Here is a 23,948-nt window from a genome sequence, read left to right as displayed (position 1 = left end):
AGTATTGTGCTCCGGCCAGAGGCAGCCCAAGCCCTGTGTATTCAGTGGAAAAATAATTCCTGGTCCTGGTTGACCATAGAAGTGTCCATAAATATTTGGTTGGGGTAGGAGGCTGGGAGACAAGGGGTGGATTCAGGGAGCCAGGTGGGCTGGGCAGGCTTTGGGCGAGGGTGGGTGGCAGCGGTGTCCTCAGAGGAAGGAGAAACAAGCGGGCCTCTGCCGCTCCTGACCTGTGGTGGGGCCACCTGACTGCCAGGGAGGTGATTTATGGCCGGCTGTCAGACCACCTGTTAGCTGGCACTGGCCTCTTCGTTTCTCGCTTCTCTGAGAGCTGCGGGAGCAAGCCAGGGTTTTTCCTCATCTCGAGAGAGAACGTGGCTCCATTGTTTAGGAGGAGCAGCAGGTCTTGATTGGACTTGGCATCCCAGCTGAACCCCAGTTGGTGGGGAAAGCAGTCTAGGGGTGTCTGCGGCCCCCCTGCTCGGTACATCTGCCCTGTCCCTCAGCATCTGCTGATGGTACCCCAGGATGCTTTCCTGGCATCATCCCTCCCATGTTCTGGACATTTGAGTGACAGTAGCCTGTCGCCTCCATTTCAAGGCTTCTCCCCTTGCTGCTTCATCCAGCTCAAGGTAGCAGCCTCCCTTTGCCCTGAGCTCACCGAAGAAGCCCCTGGAAGCGTTAGAGCTGGTCCTCTCCCTGCAAGCAGGAACAGGACTGCTCCAGCCTGAAGAAGCTCAGCCCTTTGCCCTCCTCCAGCCTCAGCTGTTGGCTTATCTGGATGGAAGTTCTCAGCCCTGGCTGCACACCACCCAGGGGGCACCTGGAAATGCTGATTTTGGAGCACCCTCCAGAGGTTCAGGTTTAATTGCTTTAGCTTAGGGCCTAGTATTTTGTAAAAGCTCCCCAAATGCTTCAAAGTGTTAAAGGCCTGAGCTGCTGCAGTTCTCACCAGCTCAGGCAACACTGATGCTCCAAGGACCAGCTTGGAGTAGCACCTGTTCACGCCACCATCTGCTACACGTCCAGTGTCCAGGGGTGTCTGAGCTCTTAAGGGGTGGGAGTGACAAGTTTAGGCCTCTGGCCCTTCATAGTAGTTCCCTGTGGCCCAGCCTCTTGGGGGCTCCTTGGAGCGGGCACTGCCCATGTCAGGGAGGTGCTGCAGGACCACGGGAACCTTCTGAGTGTGGGAGAAGGCTGGGGAACTTGGCATCTCTGTCCTTCCTCTGAGACAAAAGGATAGTCATCCCCATCGCTCGCTTAGGCTCATTGTGGGGATAAGAAGGGTGACCCTTGCTGTGTGTTCTCAGTGGATCCTGCAAAAACATGGGAATTGCTCTTTTTAGGCATTCCAAGTATGTCTGTGTGGACAGACCGTGGGTTACAAAAAGGCCTCTTTCTCAAAGTCCCTTCTGAATGGCCCCTCGCCCTCCCTCCTGGAACTGGCTGACAAAGAAATCACCTGCTCAAAATCAACTGTTTGTTTTCTTTGATTTAATTAAAAACTTAAAAAAAAATAGAAAATCAAATCCTACCTGCATCAGTCTAGTACCTATGGCCTCGCAGCAGAAGCAATAATTTATGGTCATCAGGATATAGGGACACGCGGAGGCTGAGGAGCGAGCTTCTGGGAGGGGGCTGGGCTGGGCTTCTCCCCAGTCCAGTGGGGAAGGAGACAGGCAGAGATGGGGGAGGTGGGAAAGTGTGGCTGGAGGGCACCATGACTCTTTCCTCTGGGGGCTATGATGAGGACACATGAAGGGGCATGGGGTCCGGGAACTGTCCCCCAAGTAGCCCAATGTCAAGACTTCCCTCTCCCGGGTGAGGCCCCACTGCAACAGACGGGCTGACACTACGGGCTCCCCTGGAAGCCGCCACCTCAGGCTGCTCCGAGCCCCTGCGCCGTTCCCTTGCTTTCTTCTCTCTGCTTACTTTCTGAGAGCCTGGGGCTTCCCCTGAACTGAGAAAGGCCTGGTTCTCTGGGAGCAAACCTCCAAGAACCCCAGAACCCCTCAGTCAAGGACAGCCTGGCTCCGTGTCCATCCCTTAGTGCCTGTACCTGCACAGCTCTGCGTGAACCACCCTGTGGCAAGGGCTAGGTCAGCCTGGGGAGGGGGAGGCCAGGTGGGCAGAGGAGAGAGTGCCCCAGGGATGGGGACCGAGGACAGGGCATGGCTGGGTGGGGCAGAGAAGAGCCCTTCAGTGGGGCTCTGCTGCCCCATAGAAGAAGGGGTAGTAAAGGGAGCAGGGGTAGGAGAACATGAACTTGACTGCGAACTTCATCTCCTTGTTCTTCTTGTCCCAGCGGTAGACGGCCATGAGCAGCAGCTGTCCGTCTACTTTGCGGCCCATGACCAGGAAGCTGCCAGCCAGGCTGTCCAGCTGTGGGCAGGGGCAGCCAGCACTGTTCTTCATGTGCAGCACGAGCCTCTTGGTGTCCTTGCGCTTCAGGGGGCCCGACTTGAGCAGCTTCTTCTTTTTCTGGGCTCCAATCAACTTCCGGTCCCCATTCTCTATCTTGATCTCCTTGATGCGCATTTTGACCACTGTGTGTGGGGGGTGGACAGGGGGTCAGCCATGAGAGCCATCAGGCTTGCTTAGGATGCTGGTGACCCCATGCTTGGTGCTCTGCCTGAAGCTCCAGGCCTGGGCCTTGGAGACATGGAGCTTCCGCATGTATACTTACGAAGCTCCCACCAGGTGCTGGACTTGTGCAGACATTATCGGCTTTCATCCTGACATGAATGGGTGTGGTGGGGAAATGAGGTTTGGAGAGGTGGTGATGGGCCTGAATTCTAGAGCCTGGCTTGAACTGAGATCTGGGCTGTGCCTTTCCATGATACCAGGTGCAGGGTGGAGAGCTCTCCTTGGGGAGTGAACTTGGGCGTGGGCTCCCCAGGGAAGGGAAAATATTGGGGGTGGAGATAACCACTTGGAGGGAGCGTTTGGTGGAGGGGGTCCTTGTGATGCAGGAAGGCTGGACTTCGTGATCTCTGGGGATGGATGCTTCCAAATAGGATTTCTGGCTGTGTGTGTGTGCATGTGTGTGGAGGGTGTTTGGAGCAGTGGTGGGCTGGTAAATGCCAGCTCCGGGGAGGGGCTGCTCTGCAGCACGTGCTGCTTTCCCCAGTGTGACATGCAGGGTCGGGAAGCGCTGCAGTCACCTCTATGTGTGTGTGTGACCGTGTAGTGTGGTGCTGCTGCACGTTTTTGTGTATAAGAGGATGTCTGCGGTATGTGTAGGAGTTTGTAGGATGTTTGTGGAGTGTGTGGCTAGTGGGCGAGGTGATTAAAGAGCCTAATAGAGCAGGGCGTGGTCACGTAGGGTAGCATCCTCCTTCTTTGGGCCTCTGGATCCCCATCTCTGGGAGAAGCCAGAGAGTAGCTTTGGCCACCCAGGGAGAGACATTGTTATAAAAATCTTCTTTCTCTCCCACCCGCTCTTTTTCTCTCTTGGACATACACACACCTTGCAGTAATAATGTTCTCTTCCCAAACAGACTAACAACATAAAAGACCTGCTACAGGAAGGGTTTTGTTGCTTTCTCTTTTTTAGAGACAATGAGGTTAAGGCACAAAACGGGAACCAACCGGGCAAAGACCACAGGCCGGGCTGTGTGGTCTGCATGGGAGCCAGGTCCTGACTGCCCCAGGAATGAGGAGGCTCCAGGATGAAGCTGTGGGGCCGGGGACCACAGCACCCCCAGCCAGAGATGCATCAGGTACTAGGCAGAGGTGCCCGGGGGCCAGGGGGCTGCACTTCCGCCCTGGAGCCCATCTCTCCCCTCTGCTGCCCCCATCCATCTCTGGACCAAGCCTGCCTCCCACAAAGAGAATCCAGCCCTGGAGGCCCTTCTGTAGGCAGTGTCAAGGAAAGGCTGCAAGAGCCCTGGCTAGGGATGGACCATGGCCTTGGGGAGTGGCTTCTGAAGTCCCTGGGATGCCAAAAAGAAAAAAAGTGTATTTCTCTGGGGAGAGGGCAGTGGCCACATGGGCTCTACACTCACCGAAGTCGCTGGAACACATCTGCTCCATGAGTCCGTCAGCACTGTGCTCCATCTCACACTGGGCACAGATCTTGGTCACTGAAGAGAGAAGCAGGGATAGAGTGAGGGGATCAGAGGCCAAAGAGCCAAACTTAGGGTTCAGGCTCCCCCACTGACCAGCCACCTCCGCCTCCCAAGCCTCCACTTCCCCATCAGGAATCAGGATGATGGTAATGATCATGCTCACTGAGTGGTTGTGAGATTCCAGAGACGAGGTTGTGAAGGGACGAAACTGACCAGGTAGGCACGGCTGCCCCATGACCCTGGCAGCTGCGGCCATCATGTGCGCCTGGCCTGTCTCTGTGTGTCTGCCTCCTGGCAGGCCGCCCCATCATGGCAGGGCGAGGGGCTCAAAGAGGGTGGGAGTGGGAGGGCAGAGCCAGGTGGGACTCTAAGAATGGGATTTCCCTGCCTTCCAAGTTTGAGCTCCAAGAAAACCAGAATAAAAGAGCCCTGCCAGGATCCCTGCTGGGGACTGTGCTGTTTCTTCTTGAGCGGTGTCTCTCCTTTCCTGGTCCCATTTCTAACCCAAGAATAGGGAGTTTGCCTTCTCTCACCACTCTCTGGTCACAAGACCCCCACCCAACCTCGACTCTCAGGTCCCATGTGGGTGCATAGGATTGGGATAGCATGGGTGAGGTTAGCTCTGAGCGGTGGGTGGGGTGTGGTGGGGTTCAGTTGCTTTTGGGGGGCCGGGTCAGGTGAAAACTGGGGCAGTGCTGCCCCTTGGGAGAGTCCCAGAGCCAGGGGCTTCCTGGATTCTCATATCAGCCACCCAGGCGAAGCTTCCTTTCCTGGTGCCACTGTTTATTCTCCTATCTGGTGTCCAACAGGGGCTTACTCTGTCTGAAAGGAGGTTAGCAGACAGTGGGGAGAAGAATGAGGGGGGTGCACAGTGAAGGGGAGGCTGAGACCAGAGAGGAATGAGGGGTAATGGGATGGGGGTGGGGAGGAAGGTGGCACTTAAGAGTCTAGAAGTTTGGGGAACCTGAGATTGCTTCCTATTTAACAATGAGGAGACAGAGGCTCAACTCGCCCAAGGTCTCCTTGTTAGGGGCAGAGCCTGGCACCCTGCTCACCATTCTGCTCTGAGCCTTACCCAGGGGTCTGACTGCCTGGGGCACTGGGGAAAGAGTGGGAGAATATAGGGTTCCCAGGTGCAGAAAATAGGGGCAGGGTGGAAACCATAGCCCAGAGTTGCGTTTGGCCCCCAGTCTTTGGCTACATCATTTCCCCTAGCCTCCGCCCCTCCCCAAATCCCAACACAGGTAGGGGTCCAGGGCTGCTGAGGCCAAAGGCATCTTTAGCAACCCTGGGTATCTGTGGGCTGAGAGGGGTGATAAGGCATTTATTGGAGGCCTCAGGATGAAGTGACAGCACTGCCCCCACACCCCTGGGATTCCAGAAGCTTAGGAAGGTGGAAGCTGCGAGGGAAAGCCAGGAGAGGTTTCAGGGGCAGTTGGAATGGGAGAGAACCAGTTTGAACGTCCAGAGCCGCAAGGAGGCACTACTCTGGCAGGCCATGGCGGGAGGGGAAGGCTGGAAGGCTTCGGGGGGACATGCAGGGCTGAGCAAAGACTCTGAGTGTGTGTGTGTCTAGAGGAGGTGGCACCTCTAGAGGGCTGTGGCATCCATTGGGGTCCGGCTCACGGGTACCCAGGGGCAGTCGGAGCGCAGGGGGCGGGGGCGGGAGCGCTACCTGGAGGCGCGGTGGCGGGCAGGTGCCCGAACTGCACAGCGATGCAGAGGTCGTTGTCCAGGGGGAACTTGTGACAGTGCAGCATCTCGGGCCAGGGGAAGCCATAGGCCTCCATGAGCGGCGCGCAGCCGGCGCGCACAGCCTCGCACAGCGAGCGGCAAGGGTAGATGGGCCGGTCGAGGCAGACGGGCGCGAAGAGCGAGCAGAGGAAGACCTGCGTGTCCGAGTGGCAGCGCTTGGCCAGCAGCGGCAGCCAGCTGCTCGCCTGCTGCTTCACCTCGGCCAGGCTCTCGTGCTCCAGCAGGTTGGGCAGCCGCATGCGCTTGTAGCCCACCGTGTGGCAGAGCGGCAGGTCGGCGGGGATGTCGAGGCACTGGGGCGGCTTGGAGTACGAGCGCCCGTGCAACGGCTCGGTCTGCCAGCCGTAGTAGTCGTACTCCTCGCCCCGCGCCGGCGCCCCGTGCAGCGCCCCCAGCAGCAGAGCCAGCACGGCCGCCCGCGCGCCCCCGGCCGCCGCCCGCATGGCTGCGCAGGCCCCCGACACTCCGTTGCCGCTGAGGTCGCCCAAGTGGACGGCAGCCTCGCTCCGCTCCCGGGCGCACCGAGTGATCCTGGCGCCTCCCACCTTGGGGCTCCAGCCCCGGCCTCGCCGCGCGCCGCAGCCAATCTCCGGCCGCCCGGCCCCCGCCCCAAGGCGGGGAGGCAGAGTGGCGCCCCCTCGGCCCCTCCTGCCCTGGGGCCCGCGCGTCCCGCCCAGAGTCCCGCCCGCTCGTGCGCCCCTCTCCCGCTCGCCTGCTCCCCCGCCAGTGCTCCAGCCTCGCCTTGCGCCTCTCGCCAGGACTCCTTCACCTCCCTAGGCTTTTTCCTCGTCTCTAGCCGTCTCCTTATCTCTCTCCGACACAGCCTCTCCTGTTCCTTTTCTCACTCACTTCACTTGGTTATCTCTCCGTCTCGGCCTGTACCCCTCTGCTCTGTTTTCTCTTTCCTGACACCTGGGTTCTCCCCTTTCCCGGCAGGAGTCTTCTGGCTGCTCACACCCTCCTGGTCCAGCCGGGCGAGTGCTTCACCCCCAGGGCTCACGCATTTGTGGAGTTCCTGCCTGGCTCCGGGCAGCTGTGCTGACTGCTGGGGAATCAGAGGTGGATGTGATCCAGAGCCCACCTCCCGGACATCCCAGCTTAGTGGGGGCCAAGATAACCATACCTGCTGTTTAGTGAGCACTTACTTAGTGCCTCAGACACTGCACAGCACTTCATAACCTTATCAACTATTTCCAGTGATGGCTAATACTTATTGGGTGCTTCCCATGTGTCAAGTCTTTCTGACCACATTACATAAACTACCTCATTTAATTCTCACAATAATGGCATAAGATGGGTAGGTACTACTACTATCTGTGCTTTACAGATAAAGGCACTGACCTAAAAAGATTAAGTAGGGATTGGAGCCAGGACCTGAATCCAGATCTGATTCCAAGAGTCAGAGCCAGGTCATGACCAGGGGTTCTGGATTCTGAGTCTGTAGGCTTAGTGAATCTGTGTGTCTGTAGAGGGGTGGGAGTGGGGTGGGGAGGGAGACTCAGAGAAGTGAAGTAACTGGCCCTTGGTCACCTTGCTAACAGATGAAGGAGCCATGATTTGAATCCAGATGTTTGGTTCCAAAGACCAGGGAACTATTCAGCTCTAAGATAAATTTCAGCCTAGAGTAGGAAATGCTGAGGGAGGAGAGTGTATCTCCTCTGGGAGCCTAGAGAAGGAAGGAATTGAGGAGGATATCCAGGGAGGCATCAGAGAAGGGGCAGGGTTTCAGGGACCCAATGTTAACGGTCCATCTGGATCCTGCCTTCCATTGGCTTTCTGTGGGAGGAGCTTTGGTTAAGAGGCTCAGAGGTGGGGTGGGATGGTAGGCTCCTTCCTGAGAACCTAACTGAAAACCTGACTCCCCAGCCTTTGTTGGGGAGGGTACCCTGGGGAGGAGTCTTGTAGCAGGGTTTGGGGTGCTCTGAGCTAGGGGAAAAAGTTCTGGGGCACTTGCTCCCTACACTCTTGCCCTCAAATCCTCCCACCCCATTCTCCTGAATGTCTCCAAGGCTCCCATCTTCCCACGGATCTATCCTTGCAGTGCTAGTGGAGAGCAGTAAGGACCACTTCTCTTAATAGTCAGATGACACTCACACACCACTTACTGTGTGCAAAGCTTGAGATGTGTATCCCACAGACGGGGATACAGAGATACAAAAGACATCGGGCCTGCCTCATCTGATCTAGTTTTGAGAAAAAGACACAAGACATGGCTGAGGAGGCAAAGGAAAATTAGGCAGATCCCTCGGGTGGAACAGCCCTCGGGTGGAACAGCCCTCTGTTGTTTTGATGTCCAGGAACACACTTTCCTCCCATTTCTCCCTCTCCCAACTCCGGCATGAGAGGTTCTGGGATGACCACTCAGAAGGTGAAGGGCCGTTCCCTGCAGGGTCAGACAGTGTAGTGGAGTAGTGGTGCAAGGTCTTGGACTCTGCAGACAGAAAGAGCCAGGTTCCCATCTGAGTGCACACTCTATGAGTGACGACCTTGGGCACATACTTAGCTATTCTGACCCTTCATTTCCTTGTTTTGAAATAGAACCTCTTCAGCAGATGTTGTGAGGGGCAAACAAAGTGGTGCATGGAAAGAAAGCCTCCTGCACAATGCCAGCACATAACAGGCATCCAGGAATGTTAGCTCGCCAAGGGATGTGTGATTTTAGGATATAACTGTGGTGTGTGCTCTGAAAGCTCCCTCGGACACCTTGGCCCTGGCTCCGGCTTGGGATTCTGAGCAGTAGTTCTGCTCCCTGCACTCCAGCTTACCACTCACCCCCTGCTCTGGGCTTGGCAGAGCTTCTCTACTCTGGGGAAAGTCTGGTTTTGGGCACTGGCAAGAGTGTTGGGGCTCCCAGGTGGTTGAACAAGGTGCTGGCTCCCTGGGCAGCTGGTCTCCTGTGCTGTTTGTTGGCATCCCAGTGCCTGGCCTGGACAGAGTGAAGCATTGTTTCTGGGTTGCTTACATAAGAACTACACATGGTCTGAGAGCCGGGGGCGTCTGTACCTGGCAGCTCCAGGGCCTCTGAAGGGCAGAGGGGCGAGGCTGGAAACCTCCTGGAAGAGGAAGATGGGTAGGCTTTACCTGACAATTCTGCCTTGAGGGCCCCTGAGGCTTCTGGATATGGGGCCCGTGATGAAACTGAGGTGGGAAGCCCTTCATAAGAACCAAACCCGGGTGGGGGCTGACCCTGGGGCAGCCATTCAGGGAAGCTCTCCCTCTTTGGCCAGGCCGGCGGATTACTCTGGCCCTGGTGCCAGAGAAAGAAGGGGGCTGTGCTCTGACATGGTCTCCCTTCTTGATAAGCCTGCTCCAGGGCCAGGGCAGCTGGGCGAAACACTTGGCATGCTGGACATCTGTCCATCCGGGAGCGTCTGCTGTCTGTCCAGGCACACGTTTCCCCCAGCTGATGGAGGAACCTGCTTGTTCAAAACAATGTGTACTCATGGTTTGTTGTGAGCAAAGTTCTACACAGATAACTCTTCGATTGGACTTGCTAATTATGGGGAATTCTCTGGTGGTCCAATGGTTAGGACTCCTTGCTAAGATCCCTCAAGCTGTGGGGCCAACAAACACCTGGCTAGTTAATGTTATCAAAACCTACATTTTTTCTTCTTTTCTTTTTGGCTGCATGGGGTCTTAGTTGCAGCATGTGGGAGCTTGTTCAAGAGCTTATTCCCCGGACCCAGGATCCCTGGGATTGGGATCATAGATTCTTAACCACTGGACCGCCAGGGAAGTCCCTATTTTCCTGCCTTTTCAGTGCCTACTTCAGTGGTTCTCCTTGTGGTCAGGGTTCCCTTGAGGGTCCCCAAGTGCCTTTTAGGGAGTCTACAAGGCCAAAATTGTACGTAATTTGAAGATCTACTCAAAGTGCAAGACAGACCAATGAATTTTAAGGATTTTATTTTGTTGAGTAAGAAAAGTTTATTGATGTGGATTCAGATTCTACATTACAACCAACATTGAAAGAATTGCCACATGTCAATATTTTGGCAGTATCAATTTGATAGCCATAATATCTCAAAGGCTATTAAAATACTCTCTTTTTTACATTTCTATGTAAAGCTAGATTTTCTCCATATGTCAACCCAAACAACATGTAACAACAGATTGAATACAGGTGATATATGACTGTCTTCTATTAACCTAGACATGAATGAGACTGCGAAAGTGCAAAACAGTGCCAGTCTTTTCACTATTTTTTTTGTTTTGTAAAATATAATTATTTTTCACATAATTTGCTATTTCTGTTAACATAATGGATGTACTATGGTTGTTTGAAATGAATTATTTTTTTTCAGTTTTCATTTTAACCATGGTAGATACTAATAGGTATAAATCTATATAAACAAAAGTTCTTTAATTTAAAATTTCAATTTTTAAGGGTGTAAAGAGGTCCTGAGATCAAAAAATTTAAGAACCACTGGCTTATTTCCTCTGTTCATTTCTGATAGAGGTGTATAAAATCTACTTTGTGGGTTTGTTAATTTTTCTTTTTTGTCTCATTTGATTCAGTTTTGCTTTTTACACTTTGAAGCTGCATTGTTAGCAGCATAAAGTTTTGTGATTATTATGTGTTCTGGTTGGACTGTAATTTTTATCTGTTTGAAATAGCCTCCTTTGTTCCTTTTAATCTTTAGTCATGGGAAAAATGATTTCATGAACTAACATTTAGCTAGCACCTGCTGTGGGCCAGGTGTACATGGAAAGAGTGTCTATCCTGGCCCATGTGGAGAATGTGGACTCGTGAAAGCAGTGAAGCGTAGTGGGAGGAGTCAGGGCTTTGAGTCAGACTGACTGGTGGTGAATTCCAGCCACATCCTAGCTGTGTGTCTTTGGACATATGTCTGTTGGACTTTGGACCTGAATTTGTTTATTTGCAAAATGTGGTTAGTAACATTTATTTACTGGGTGGTGGTGAAGATGTACTGGATACCAGATGAGAGAAGCACGTAGCAGAGCGCCCGGCGTATAGTAGTTGTGTGATGAGCCCTAGAACAGAGCCACAGCGAGAGATCTGCCACGTTCATGCCCCTACAAGGGCTCTGGGGGTGGCAGCGTGTCCCAGTGGGGGAGTGCGCCATGCGTGGAGCTGGGAGATCTCAGTTGTGTGTTTTCAGCTTAATAGCAAGTCCTCCCACACCCTGAATCTCAGTTTCCTCATCTGTGAAGTGAGGAATGCAGTCTCTGTCCTGCATTCTCCACGGGGCCATCTTGAGAATAATGAAAACGAAGGGCTTTGGGATGATGATGGAGATGAGGCTGACTTTGTTCTTGGCCCAAGGTGGGACCTCTTCTGTCCCCAGCTTTTTTTTTTTAATATTTATTTTTATTTATTTATTTGGCTGCTTAGGTCTTAGTTGGGGCATATGGGATCTAGTTCCCTGACCTAGGACAAAACCCGGGCCCCCTGTATTGGGAGTGCAGCGTCTTAGCTGCTACACCACCAGGGAAGTCCCTGTCCCTGGCTGTGTGGAGGTCTTGCCAGCACAAGCTTGCCTTCCCCCCTGGGGGAATGTGATGCCTGAGGATGTGAGACTGAATCTCGTCTTTATTCCAGAGCCTCCTGGAATTACCTGCCTTTTGCAGTCTCAGCGTTCCCCTGCTGGGATACCTGTCTTCACAGCAACTGCTGCTGAGTGCTCAGCAAAAAGCCCAGGGTGAGTGGTCTGTGAAATGAAGAGAACTGTTAGTGCCAGGGGGAACCCATGACTACTGTCCCCCAGCATCCTCCCACCCCCCACCACTTTCTGTAAGAGGAAACTAGAACTTGACCTTCCTGACTCCCAGTCCAGTGCTCTCCTATCACACTGACAGCACTGTTTTTCTTTCCAGCATTTTAGTTTTGTCAACTTCAAAGTCAACATATATCCCACAGGCCCGTAGCCGCGCCCCCCTTCCTGCTGCACAACCTGTCTCTGGGCAGCAGTTCAGGAAGGCCTGCTCAGGATCTCGGGGCAGTGGGGGCCTTGTCTTGGAGGGCCTGGGTTTACTGCCACTGAGTAGAGAGGCCAGGGAGGTGACCTAGTCTTCCCTGCCAGGAGCTTGGACACCAACAGGTTTTCCATTTGTCCTGGATCTCATGTGGTTCTGCAAAAATAGGAGAGGCCAGACTTGTCCCCGGCCTGGGTCTTGGTCTAGCTCTAAGAATGCCTGTCTGAGGTACAGCAGGAAGTAAGGTGGAAGGTGGGCATGGCTGATATTCTTTGGACAGGGCTGGGATGGAGAGAAGGACAAGTAACAGTCCCCTCTTCACCCTGGGTCCCCAGCACACCTGGGAGCCCTGAGGCTGTGGCTAGTGGGCAACTCAGCTAGAAGCATCTCAGAGAGGCACCCACATGTTTGGGTTAAGACCACGAACTCTGGGGACGTCCCTGGTGGTCCAATGGTTAAGACTCCATGCTTCCACTGCAACGGGCACAGGTTAGGTCCCTGATCAGGGAACTAAGATCCTGCATGCTGGGAGGCACAGCCAAATATTAAATAATAATAAAAAAAGACCATGAACTCTGGAGCGGGACTGGATTCTAATTTCAGCAATGCTCCTTGACCTTGGGCAAGTTATTTAACCTGTCTGTGCTTCAGTTTCCTCATCTATACAATGAAGATGACAACTCTAGTGCCTTATAGGATCCCTGTCAAGGCTCCAGGTAGTCCAGGCCTCTTGGCTGGGAGAACTCACAGAACCCCAGACCTCCTTATGCGATCCTCATCTCCTGGCCATCATCTCTCTAGGTCGGTTTTTTTTTTTTTTTTTTTCAGTTTCTGGCTTCCCAGCAGGCTGAGGGTTCCACAAGGGCAAGACTTGTCTTGTCCATCTCCATTTCTCTGGCTCCCAGCCCACTGCTAATCATGTAAGAGATGCTCGATACATGCTGCATGAATGAATGACTGATTGGATGAATGAATACTTGGTGGAAGGAAGTAGAAGAAAGGAGTCTTTGGAGCCAAGTGGGTTCAGGTGGGAGCCACCTTCCTTTAACCTTTCTTGGGCTCTTTTGGAATTCTTGGGAGGCCCAGCAATGATCAGGAGGGCTGTAGGGTGACTGTGGGGAGAGCCATTGAGGACTGAGTGAGTAAGCTGAGAGGTATCAGATGCTTGCTACGGGACTGGGGGTGATGGACAAGTCCTTTAAGCTTGTGCAGACCTCCCCCTTCCCCCTACTCTCTTGAACACTTGTTTAGTGCATCCTAGGTCCCTGGCATTATATTCTGTGCTTTCCCATCCATTGCCTCATTTAATTATTCCACCCGCACTGGGAGGGAGACATTATCTTCCCCATATAATACGAGAAATTTGAGACCTAGAGAAGTTCAGCAACTTGCCCAGAGTCACATAGCCAAAGAGCAAAGCCAGGACTTGAACCCAGGAATTTCCTCTGTGACTTGTGGCTTGCATCTGAGAAGGGCTGGGAGCAGGTCTACCCTGTCCAGCCCTGACCCAAACAGCTTTACAGGGGAGGGGGGCCCTGGAGCTGGAGCAGATACTTCGGTGGGACTCAAGTAACGGGGCTTCAGTGGTTTGGCCCCGTTGGCTGGGCCACTGCCCTCAGGAAGTGTGAGGTCTAGAGGGACAGCCAGCTGATAGCCTCTAATCACAGCTAGAGTGGGTTCCTGGTGCAGGGTGGAGAGGTGCCCCAAAGCTGCTCTGTGGGGGAGAAAATGAGCAGTGGACACAGAATCAAAGGCACCTACAATTAGGCTTTTGTCTCAACTGCTTATTTGGGAACTTGGGTAAGATACAACTCCTCATGCCTCAGTTTCCCCATCTGCAAAATGGGGACTTTCCTTTTGCAGATTGGCTGGTAAGATTAAACGAGAAGTACCTGAAGATTCTTAAAAGTGCTCTAGTGTAAGTGCTGAAAGAGTTTTGTGCAATCACAGGAGGCAGTCAGTGCAGGGCCCCTACTCTCTCAGCCCCGGCTGTGGCTGCAGGGGGCCCTGGGAACCCTAGATTTACAAAATGTTTCAGCTGATAGCTATTCTCTATTCCGCTGGCTCCTGACCACCCAGGGTCTGGGAAGGTGCTATTAAAGCTCCATAAGTTATTCTCCATGTTTCCACAAATCAACATAGGATGGTTCATTTGCCCGTGAATATAAGAGCAGATTTCTTTGCTTTTGGCTGGAATCGCACACTCACAGGATGGAACTCCCTCTCTCACGCCAAACAGAAGAATTGGCAGTCCATGCATCTTTGATTATTTAAAAAACAGAGGCTGGGAGAGGGAAGTGCGGCCCTGTAAGGGGAACTATGGGTCAGAGAGGCCCCAGGGACCTTTGTGCTGTTGGTGCAGGGAAGGAAGTCAGGAAGCCCTTAGAAGGTCCTGGAGGGCAGGCCGTGGAGGGGAAACCCAGGGCAGAAGTGGTAGGGGTGGGAGCCAGCTGTTGGGGGAACCCTGGGCAGACAATGGCCTCATTAAGGAGAGGGTTCGGGTGGGGAGAAGCTGGGCAGGGCCAGTGAATCTCCTCTCCCCCACCCTAGCCAATGGAGTGATTGTCCTTGGCTGGGAGGGAGCTGGGGCCCTGGCCTGGGAACTGCTGGGCACTTGCCCCGAGGGCCACCGAGGTGGTCGCAGCTTCTTTGCCTGGCCCCAGAATGGGTCTTCTGTGCTCGGACGCTGAGGGTTCAGGCCACAGTGGGGCTACCTGGTGCTTGTTCTTCCAGCTATCAGGGGTTCAAGGCATGGGTGCCCCACAAAAGGCTCTCTGAAAAGGGCCCTTACTTCCCTCCTGCCCACTGCTGGGAAATTGAGGCCCTGATGAGGTTTGTCTGAGATTTGGCTTGGCCTCACCTGCTGTGCCATGGCTTTAGGCTGGTTGCTCCACGTCTTGACTCTCAGTTGTTGGAGAAGTGCTTCTCAGTTGGATGGATAGGCCAGCCCCTGCCCCCCACTCCCTGCACCTCATTTGGTCATCAGGACCACTAGGGGCTGCTGCTAGCGTTTACTGGGCAGGGACCAAGCATGCCTCATCCAGTCCAGCCCTGTGGGACCAGGACTTGTTCTGCCCCAAAGGCCAACAGGGCCCCTGTGAAGAAGCACTCATAGATCAGTGCTTTTCGCCAGTGGTGTTTTTAAAGTAAGGCGATCCTATTTTCAAATGATGTGGCTTGTGGGAACTCAGCAGATAAGACAGGTGAGAAGGGGGGCTTGTGTGGTGAGGGCTGTGGTGGGGCCCAGAGCCCTGCCCCAAGCATTCCTGTCTCCCACAGTGGCCCCTGACCAGTGTGGACTCTCTCCAGGGCCATGTGCAGCCAGTCGGGCCCTATTTGGCTGTTCTGAGTGTTCTGATTGCTCACACTTCTGTTCTGATTGGTCGGTGGTTACCCTGAATCATTGGTCAAAAATGAATCTCTGGTGGCTCAGATGGTAAAGAATCTGCCTGCAACACAGGAGACTCAGGTTTGATCCCTGGGTCAGGAAGATCCCCTGGAGAAGGAAATGGCAATGCATTCCAGTAATCTTGCCTGGAGAATTTCATGGGCAGAGGAGCCTGGTGGGCTACTGTCCATGGGCTCACAAAGAGTCAGATACGACTGAGTGACTAACACTTTCACTACCCTGATCCATTGGTCATCTCCTGACGTCGGTCAGTGTCTGCACTGTGCCACACATTACTCCTCACCCCTACATTTGTCCCACGGTTTTTGTTTCTGTTTAGTTGTTAGAAGTATTTTGATGGGCAGATGAGGTCTGGGGTTAACTTCCCATGCCTATGAATTGTCGGTGCCCCCTGGATCTACCTTGACTAGGCTGGCTGACGTGGGCTGTCACAGGGCACACCCCACAGCCAGGAGGGCAGAGAGGTTCCCAAATTTGCAGTGTGAAGCTGGTTAAAATACCTATTCAGACTGCTGGGCCACCTGCAGACTCTAGTTCATCACGTGTCACTCCCACGTGGTTCTGATGCAGTGATGTGGGGACCCAGATGGGAAATACTGGCCGTGGAGGAGGTCATGCCGGCTCATCACTTCCATTCCTCTTCCTGTTCATGGACTAGCCACTTTCCAAGGCTCATGGGCCTCCTTGAGGCTAAAATGAGAACTCTTCCCTTCTGGAAGCTCCACACAATCTGCCTTCTCTGCTTGGGGATGTAATTAGTTGGGTTCATGTCCTTCTTGGGCTTCCCTGGTGGCTCAGTGGTAAAGAATTTGCCTGCAATGAAAGAGATCCAGGAGACATGGGTTTGATCCCTGGGTCAGGAAGATCCTCTTCAGGAGGGCATGGCAATCCCATGGACAAAGGAGCCTGGTGGGCTACAGTCCATAGAGTCACAGAGAGTCAGACATGACAGAGAACGCCAAGTATGCATACCTTCTTACCTTCTGCAGCACCCAGGTCTGATTAATAAATGGTGTTTGCAGACTTTTGTATGTCCAGGAATGTTGCTAAGTGCTTTCTCATCTCATTTAAACCTCTCAATAAGGCTGAGAGGTAGATGTTATTATCATTCAGGTTTACAGATGAGAAGTCAGAGATGACTGAGGAACTTGCCCAGGGTCGCACAGCTGGGAGGATTCCAGATGATCTGACTCTAACACATATTTTGAGTACAGGCAGGGCAGCCAGCCCATCCCTCTGTCTGCGATTTCATAATCACCCTTCAGTGAGTCTGGCTCATGCCAGCACCATTGCTATTATTAGTAATATTACTGATGAGGATTTTAATCTTAAGACTTCCCTGAGCTTCATACTTCAGGTGAGATCCTTAAAACGATAGTGGTTGAGAACCGCTTGGGTCCTGGTGAAGATAATTCATCTTTAGAGGGTGTTTGGGAGTCACATCTGTCATCTTGAGATAACAAATCACATCTTCAGAACAGTTAGTCATTTTGCAGATAAAGAAACTGAGGCTCTGAGAGGTTAAGCATTTTACTCAAGGTCATCCAGGCAGTAAGCGATAGAGCTAGAATTGAACAAAGTTCTGACTCTCCAGCCTTCCATGCTTTTCCACTGCCCCAATCTGGATGAAGGAAATGGCAACCCACTCCAGTATTCTTGCCTGGAGAATCCCATGGACAAAGGAGCCTGGCGGGCTACAATCCATGGGGTCGCAAAGAGTTGGACACAACTGAGCGACTAACACACACAATCTGGATTATGCCAGATTAAGGCAGGAAAACTTTCAGGCCTTTTCAGCCCACCCTGAAGGGCTCTGAAGACAGCTGAAGGTCCACTAGAGACAAAGTGGCCAGTGACCTCTGGACCTAGTTACGTGGCCAGGCAACCTGGGGTCATGGGAAGGTGCATTCTTTCCCCTCCACTCACTCAGCCTCTAGCTTCCTGGAATTTTTGTTAGAATTCCAAATCACTTGGCAATGTCCTCTTCCCCACAGCTTTTGCAAGCAGGAACCAGACACCCTTCAGCTTCCAGACTGTACACTTTCACACCCTTGCCTGCTTTAAACAGGTGCCAAGGCCCTTCAGCAGAAAGCAGGAAGGTTAGCAGGACAGCCAGACGGCCAGGGAGTCTGATTGTCACTTCCCGGGGCTGACTCTGGAGGGCGGAAAGGACCTCAGAGGCTAACAGACCTCAGCACAGGTCCTTGGCCCGCCTCTCCTGGGCAAATTCCCTCTTTCCTGGGTCTCAGCTTCCCCATGTTGTAAACGAAAATGCCATCCTGGTGAGAGTCAGATGAGATAATGTATGGAAGAGGTTTTACCACTAATTTTATTTGATTACCTGAAGGTCAAGCTTGTTTTAAAAACTCTCTGCGGTTATGGACACGTTCTGTATCTGGGTCCTCTAATTTGGGAGCTGCGGCATCACTGACTCAATGGACGTGAGTTTGAGCAAACTCTGGGAGGTGGTGAAGAACAGGAGGCCTGGTGTACTGCAGTCCAAGGAGTTGGACGTGACTTAGCGGCTGACAACAATCCACATGTGGTTACTGGGCACTTAAAATGCGGCTCCTGCTACTAAGGGACTGAATTCTAAATCATCATTATTATTTTTAGTGAGATGAAATCACATAGCATGAAATTAACCATTTCAAAGTGAATACTTCAGTGGCATTGAGTCCATTCATGATGTTAGACACCACCATTTCTATCTAGTTCTAAAAATGTTTGTCACCCCAAAAGGCAACTCTTAGGTCCACATTAAGCAGTTTCTCCCCATTCTCCCACCTGCCCACAGCTCCTGGAAACTATCAAGCTGCTTATATCTCTATGGATTTGCGTGTTCTGGACATCTCACAGGAATCTGGTCATGCAGTATATGCACTTTCTTGCCTGGCTTCTTTCACTGAGCAAAATGTTTTTGAGGTTTATCCATGTTGTAGCGACTGAAGTGACTTAGCAGCAGCAGCAGCATGACTCAGTACTGTAGTCCTTTCTACTGTTGCTTAGTTGCTCAGTTGTGTCTGACTGTTGTGAGACCCCATGGATTGTAGCCTGCCAGGTTCCTCTGTCCGTGGGATTCTCCAGGCAAGAATATTGGAGTGGGTTGCCATTTCCTTCTCCAGGGGATCCTCCTGACTCAAGGATCAAACGCACGTCTCCTGCACTGGCAAATGGATTCTTTACCACCGAGCCACCATTGGTTGAATAATATTAATTTTAGTTAATTTAAATGTAAATAGCCCTGTGTGGCTGGTGGCTTCTGTACTGGACATCCAGGAACCTCTGCACCCTCTCTGGGCCAGTGAAGAAACAGAACCTCCTATTGTCTGCTGGCATCTAAGCGGACCCTAGGGGAGAGGGGAAGGAGCCTGGAGGATGAAGAGGCTGAGAAGGTGCCCCAGGTTCCCTAAAGGAGCCCAAAGCTGTGGCTGATGCCTGACATGCTTGGTGTGTTTTGTAAGTTAACTTGTTCCATCCTCACAGCATCATTTGACGTGGGTCTGACTTGCCATCGTCCCTATTTTTAGGAGGGCAAGACTGGGACTCAGAGGGATTAAATCATTGCCAAAAGCCACACAGCTGGTAAGTGAGAAGAGGCTGGTCTATAAACTTGGGTCTGGTCCCTTCCCAGCACCCGTGATCTTCACCCCTAGACCACCCAGTGTTTTGACCCTGATCCTGGGGGCTGCTGCCCAGGTGAAGGCAGATCCAGGACCCCAGCTGCCCCTGCGTACCTTGAGGCAGGGCTTTCAGTGCCATCATCCCACATCAGCCTTCCTGAGCTAAGAGCTGCCTGGGACCTGGGTGTGGGAGTCAGGGCAGGGTGGCCAATGGGACACCTCAGAAAAGGATTAAGGAGGAGTAGCTGCCATCAGCTCCCCATCGCTTATCAATGGGTAACCAGACCTGTCGGGGCTCCCAGTGCCTTTTCAAGCCCCCCACTATTAATTGATCTCGGAAGGCGACTCTGTTAATTGCAGACCCAGAGTAAACAGGGTTGGGGTGAACGGGGCTGATAGCAGATAGCTTTCTGGCTGTGCTGCCCTTTGCCCTTTGTGGCAGGGGCAGTGGGAAGAGGCAGGGAGTGAATTGGAAGGAATTGTCCTAGGAATGTCTTTGGAGTCGGGGAGGGAAGATTATTTTCTTGGGACCCCAAAGGATCAATCTGTATGTCCTTCTGGAAAGAAAACCTTCTGCTGGGCTCCCTGTTTGCTGTACTCTGTCAAAGGGCTGGGGGCCATCAAAGGGCTCTGATGTTCATCTCTTTTCATCTCTCCCCTTGTCCGTCCATCCATTTTTTTTATCCCTCTCTTTCAATATCTTTCCATCCTTCCTTTCTTCATTCATCCACTCTCCCCGTTATCCATCCATCTGTTTTTCTTTCCTTTCTCTCATTTCATTCATCCATTCTTCCCTTATTATGTCTGTTCATCTGAAAGTCCCTTCTTCCCACCCCCATCCCTCACTCATCTTCATATACTTCCTTCTCCCTAGGAAGTGATCATGTGTTTCTTGAGAAATCTAGGGAGGAGGTTGGGGGCAGTCCTTTGAGCCCCAGGACTTCTGAGTTTGCCCCTGCGTGGCCCTGGTGGAGTCAGCTGCCTGACTTCAGCGTAACCAGTGGAGTTATGCTGGCCACAGCTGAGTGTTAGATGGGGTCTGTCTTTCCTTGAGGGAGGGGAGAATCTCCTTCCTTCAGCCTAGGGACCACATGACTGATTCTGCAAGGGGGGATGCTTGGAGAGTGAAAGGGGGTGCTGCTAACAGTTGCACTTGGGCAACAGACTAAGTAACCCCAAACCGACCTGGGCTAGCAGAACATCTGGTCCACCTCCCTTAGTCCTAGTTGGAGGGCCTGTGACTCCAAACAACCTTTCTCTCCCAAAGCTGAGCCTGGATTTGGGGTTGAGTCTGTCAGTAGCAACCGGTATCAGCATGAACCTCTTGGTCAGAGTTTGGTGTCTGACTGCCTCTGGAAACCTGCACTCATTGTGACATGCAACAGTCCTGGCAGTGTTTTCCATAAGTTGTTACATGTTAACAACACCACATGGTGGGCAATGCAGATATTATCATACCCCTTTTACAAATGAGAAAATTGAGGCTGAGTTTGAAGGGGTTTTCTGAAGCCTTACAGATGGATAAATAAATCCCTCAACCCACTCCCGGTCATTCTAAATAATGTCGGACCTATAACCTGGTTTCTAACCCCAAACCTGTTCCCATTTTACAGATAAGACACCTGAGGCTGGAGTGGGGAGGTGAGTTTCTCATTAATCCATAGGCTGTGCCAACGTTGGTGGAGACTTTGGCAGCTCAACCCCAGGGCAGGCATGGCCCCCAAGAGTTTACAACAGCAGGATGTAACAGGGGCTACCATTGATTAAGTCCCTATTGATTGCCAGGCCCTGTCCTGGGTGCTCTGCACATTGCCCAGGGACCCAGCCAGTTTGGGTGGACGAGCAAGATGGCGGTCCCCTTTCCTTCCGCTCCCCGCCCTCCTGCAGAACTCTTGGGTTGATCTGGGGGCAGGACGTGTCCTCTCAGGGCCCTGCCATCACCCATTAATCCCTAACTGCTGCAGCTGGGAGATAAGATAGCACCAGCCCATTAATCAAGGCTGCCTGGCAGGGAGGGTGGGGGTGGGGTGAACACCACAACCTCACAGGTGGAGATAAGCCCCCTCCTCCTGTCTTCCTCTGGGGCTGGGGCTAGTGGAGGATGCTGGGAAGTTTGGCATCGAGTTTCAATCCCCAGTATCTGGGTGGGTGGGTGGAGCCTACACTGGGTACCTGGGTAGGCGGTGGGGGGCGGTGGCCCTGAAAGCCAGCCTGAGGGTGCACCTGGGTTGAGAGGAGCCAGGAGATTGGGCTCCGGCCTCTGTGCTCCCTCGGCTGCGTCTGTCTTTAGATAAGCCATCGCATCTCTCTGGGACTGTCTCTGCATCTGAACGAATGCTAGGGGGCTGGACTGGATGACCTGGAGGGAGGGACCTTTCACCATGAATGTGCTGGGTGACTTGCGCTGGGGCAGCTGAAGGGTGGGAGTGGGAAGAGGCACTGCCTTGGTGAAGGGACAACAGGCTCGGTGGGGTTTGTCCCAGAACCCTGGCGGGATTTGGGTGGGATTTGTCCGGAAGCCATGTTAGTCACGCTCACAGGAAAGCGCGTGGGCGGTGGCGGTGGTGGGGGCTGGGGGTGAGACGGGAGAGGGAAATGGGCCTTGGAGCCACCGCGCCCTTCAGGTGGCCAAGCACTGCTTCCGGGGGCTGGAATCGTGGCGCTGGATTCGCACCCCGGCTCTGCTGCTCTCTGTGTAATCTTGGGTGGGTGCTCAACCTTTTGGCACGTCTGTTTTCCCATCTGTAAGACAAGGATGACGGTGTTTCCCTCTTGGGACTTTTGTTAGGAAGATAAATGTGAAGTGCTTATTAGCCCAATGCCTGGCAGATGGTAAATGCTCAATAAATATTAGTTATTATTCTTTCTTCCACGGCCAGTTCCACAGGGTTTGGACCCTCCTCAATGCAGATTGTGACTACAGTGATGGGGAGGAGACCAGGGCAACTCAACCCCAAAGCAAATGCTGGTCCAAGGATGCTGATTACAAAGGGTCTTAGTTGTGTTTTTATTCTAATAAATATCAAACTTAAAACAGCAAGCATTATCTCCACAGTTTCTGTGGGTGGGAAATTTAGCCGCTCAGCTGAGTAGCTCTGACTCAGGATGTCTCATGAGGTTGCAGTCAAGACGTTGACCAGGCCTGCCTGCCGTTATCTGAAGGCTTGACTGGGGCTGGAGGACTTGCTTCCATGTTCACTCATGTGGCTGCTGGCTGGAGGCCACGTGGGTGGCTTGAGTGTCCTTAGGACCTGGCATCTGGCTTCTCTGGATTGAGAGATCCAGAAGCAAACATGGAGGAAATGGAGTGCTTTTCATCACCTGCTCTCTGCAGTTGCATCATCATTCCCCTTTTATTCCATTTGTTAGAGGCAAGTCACGAAGGCCAGCCCATGCTCAAGGGAAGGGAGGAATATCAGAGAGAGACAAGCAATAACAGCTCTTTTATTCTTGGGTGCTTTGTGCTGGGAACTTGACACACATGGTCTCTAATCCCCACAACCATAGGAATTCTGCATCTTTCATGGATGAGAATACAGTGGTTCTGAGAGGTTAAGTGATTTGTGTAAGGTTACCCAGCCAGGAGGTGTCCATGGTGCTATCTGGTCCTAGGAGGACATTTCCCATCCCAGGCACCTCCCAGCTTCAGCCACACCCAAGCCAGCCTTAGCTTTGAAGCCACATGTGACCCATCTTAGGTAAGAAGTCCTCCTTGGATGTAGAATTGATGCTTTTGAACTGTGGTGTTGGAGAAAACTCTTGAGAGTTCCTTGGACTGCAAGGAGATCAAACCAATCAATCCTAAAGGAAAAAACCCTGAATATTCATTGGAAGGACTTGATACTGAAGCTGAAGCTCTAATACTTTGGCCACCTGATGCGAATAGCTGGCTCATTGGAAAAGACCCTGATGCTGGGAAAGATTGAAGGCAGGAGGAGAAGGGGATGGCAGAGGACGAGACGGTTGGGTGGCATCTAACCATCAATGGATTGATTCAATGGACAAGGGTTTGAGCAAGTTCCTGGAGTTGGTGATGGACAGGGAAGCCTGGCGTCCTGCAGTCCATGGGGTCACAAAGAGTCGGACGCGACTGAGCAACTGAACAACACGAGGCACCTAGACAGGGCATGTAACAAGCAGGGCCTTTTAGAGTCACACTGACCTGGGTTCAGATTCTGACTGCACCACCTCCACTACACCTCCAGTCTATGTGGCGAGTACCCAGCCAGCAAGGATAGATGAGGTGTGTGACGCAGCAGGTGTGCCTTGCTAGCTGTTATTGTCATGGGGTAGGACTCGGTAGCTCTCGGGGCTGGACTGCTAGAGGGCTGCCTTCCCTCTGAATAATGTGCTCTCCTGGTGGAAGCCTGTCCTGCTTGCTGGTCTGGGGTCCCTATCCTGGCCTTGCTTGGCGGAGACAGAGCATCTGAGGCGTTTGAGGCTTTGCCAGCCCTGTGGGTAAGGCTAAGGCCAGAGTGTGCTCCAGAGCTGCAAGCCTCAGGGCAGTGCCCTCTCACTGTGGCAAGACTTAGGCCAGGCTACTGATTCCCCTCAACTCCCCCACCCCTCCTGGCTGGGAGCCCACCTGAGCCTCTTACTCCTGCCTTCCAGCATCTCCAGTGTGGAGGGACCGCCATGCACTTGCTCACTTTAGCCAGCAGAGGGAGCAAGTGCTGTGTCTGGGAAACTGGGAGACCCCAGGCTGCCTAGCAGGGGGTGTTCGTCCCAGAAGCTCCACGTGGGGTGGAGTGGGTGACTTGGAGTGGAACTGGCAAGGGTTGGGGCTTCATCCCTTCTGAAGGGAGCTGTCTGTGAAGACCTAGGGCTCTGGATGGGGCCATGTGAAAGGAAGAGAAAGGGATCCAGAGGAGAAACAGAAGTCATCATTTCTCACTCCATAATCTGTTTGGTGAACGTCGTTCAGTGCCTACTCTGTGCACTGGGAGCCCTTGTCACATGGGGATCCTCACTGGGCTGACGTTCGAGTAGGGAGGCTGAGACAGGCAGATGTGCAAGTGGAGTAATCACAAACGTGATATAAAGGACATAAACAGAGGGCTGGTGACTTAGATGGTAAAGAATCTGCCCACAATGCAGGAGAACCAGGTTCGATCCCTGGATCAGGAAGATCCCCTGGAGAAGGGAATGGCTACCCAC

The 23,948-nt window shown here is 52.8% G+C and overlaps 1 protein-coding gene across 1 annotated transcript; it reads right to left on the bottom strand.

Moving 5' to 3' along the window:
• Positions 1-1,477: 1,477 nt before the first annotated feature.
• SFRP5 (secreted frizzled related protein 5) lies at positions 1,478-6,367 on the bottom strand. The gene is made up of 3 exons (XM_005901180.2): positions 5,746-6,367; positions 4,008-4,085; positions 1,478-2,546 (listed from the first exon to the last, which is right to left on the bottom strand). The coding sequence occupies exons 1-3, from the start codon at positions 6,266-6,268 to the stop codon at positions 2,200-2,202; spliced, it is 948 nt and encodes a 315-aa protein (XP_005901242.2). The 5' UTR covers positions 6,269-6,367; the 3' UTR covers positions 1,478-2,199.
• Positions 6,368-23,948: the final 17,581 nt, after the last annotated feature.

Source organism: Bos mutus, chromosome 26 (genome assembly GCF_027580195.1).
Source record: "Bos mutus isolate GX-2022 chromosome 26, NWIPB_WYAK_1.1, whole genome shotgun sequence".
Lineage (NCBI taxonomy): Eukaryota > Metazoa > Chordata > Mammalia > Artiodactyla > Bovidae > Bos > Bos mutus.
This window is presented reverse-complemented; position numbering and strand designations above follow the sequence as displayed.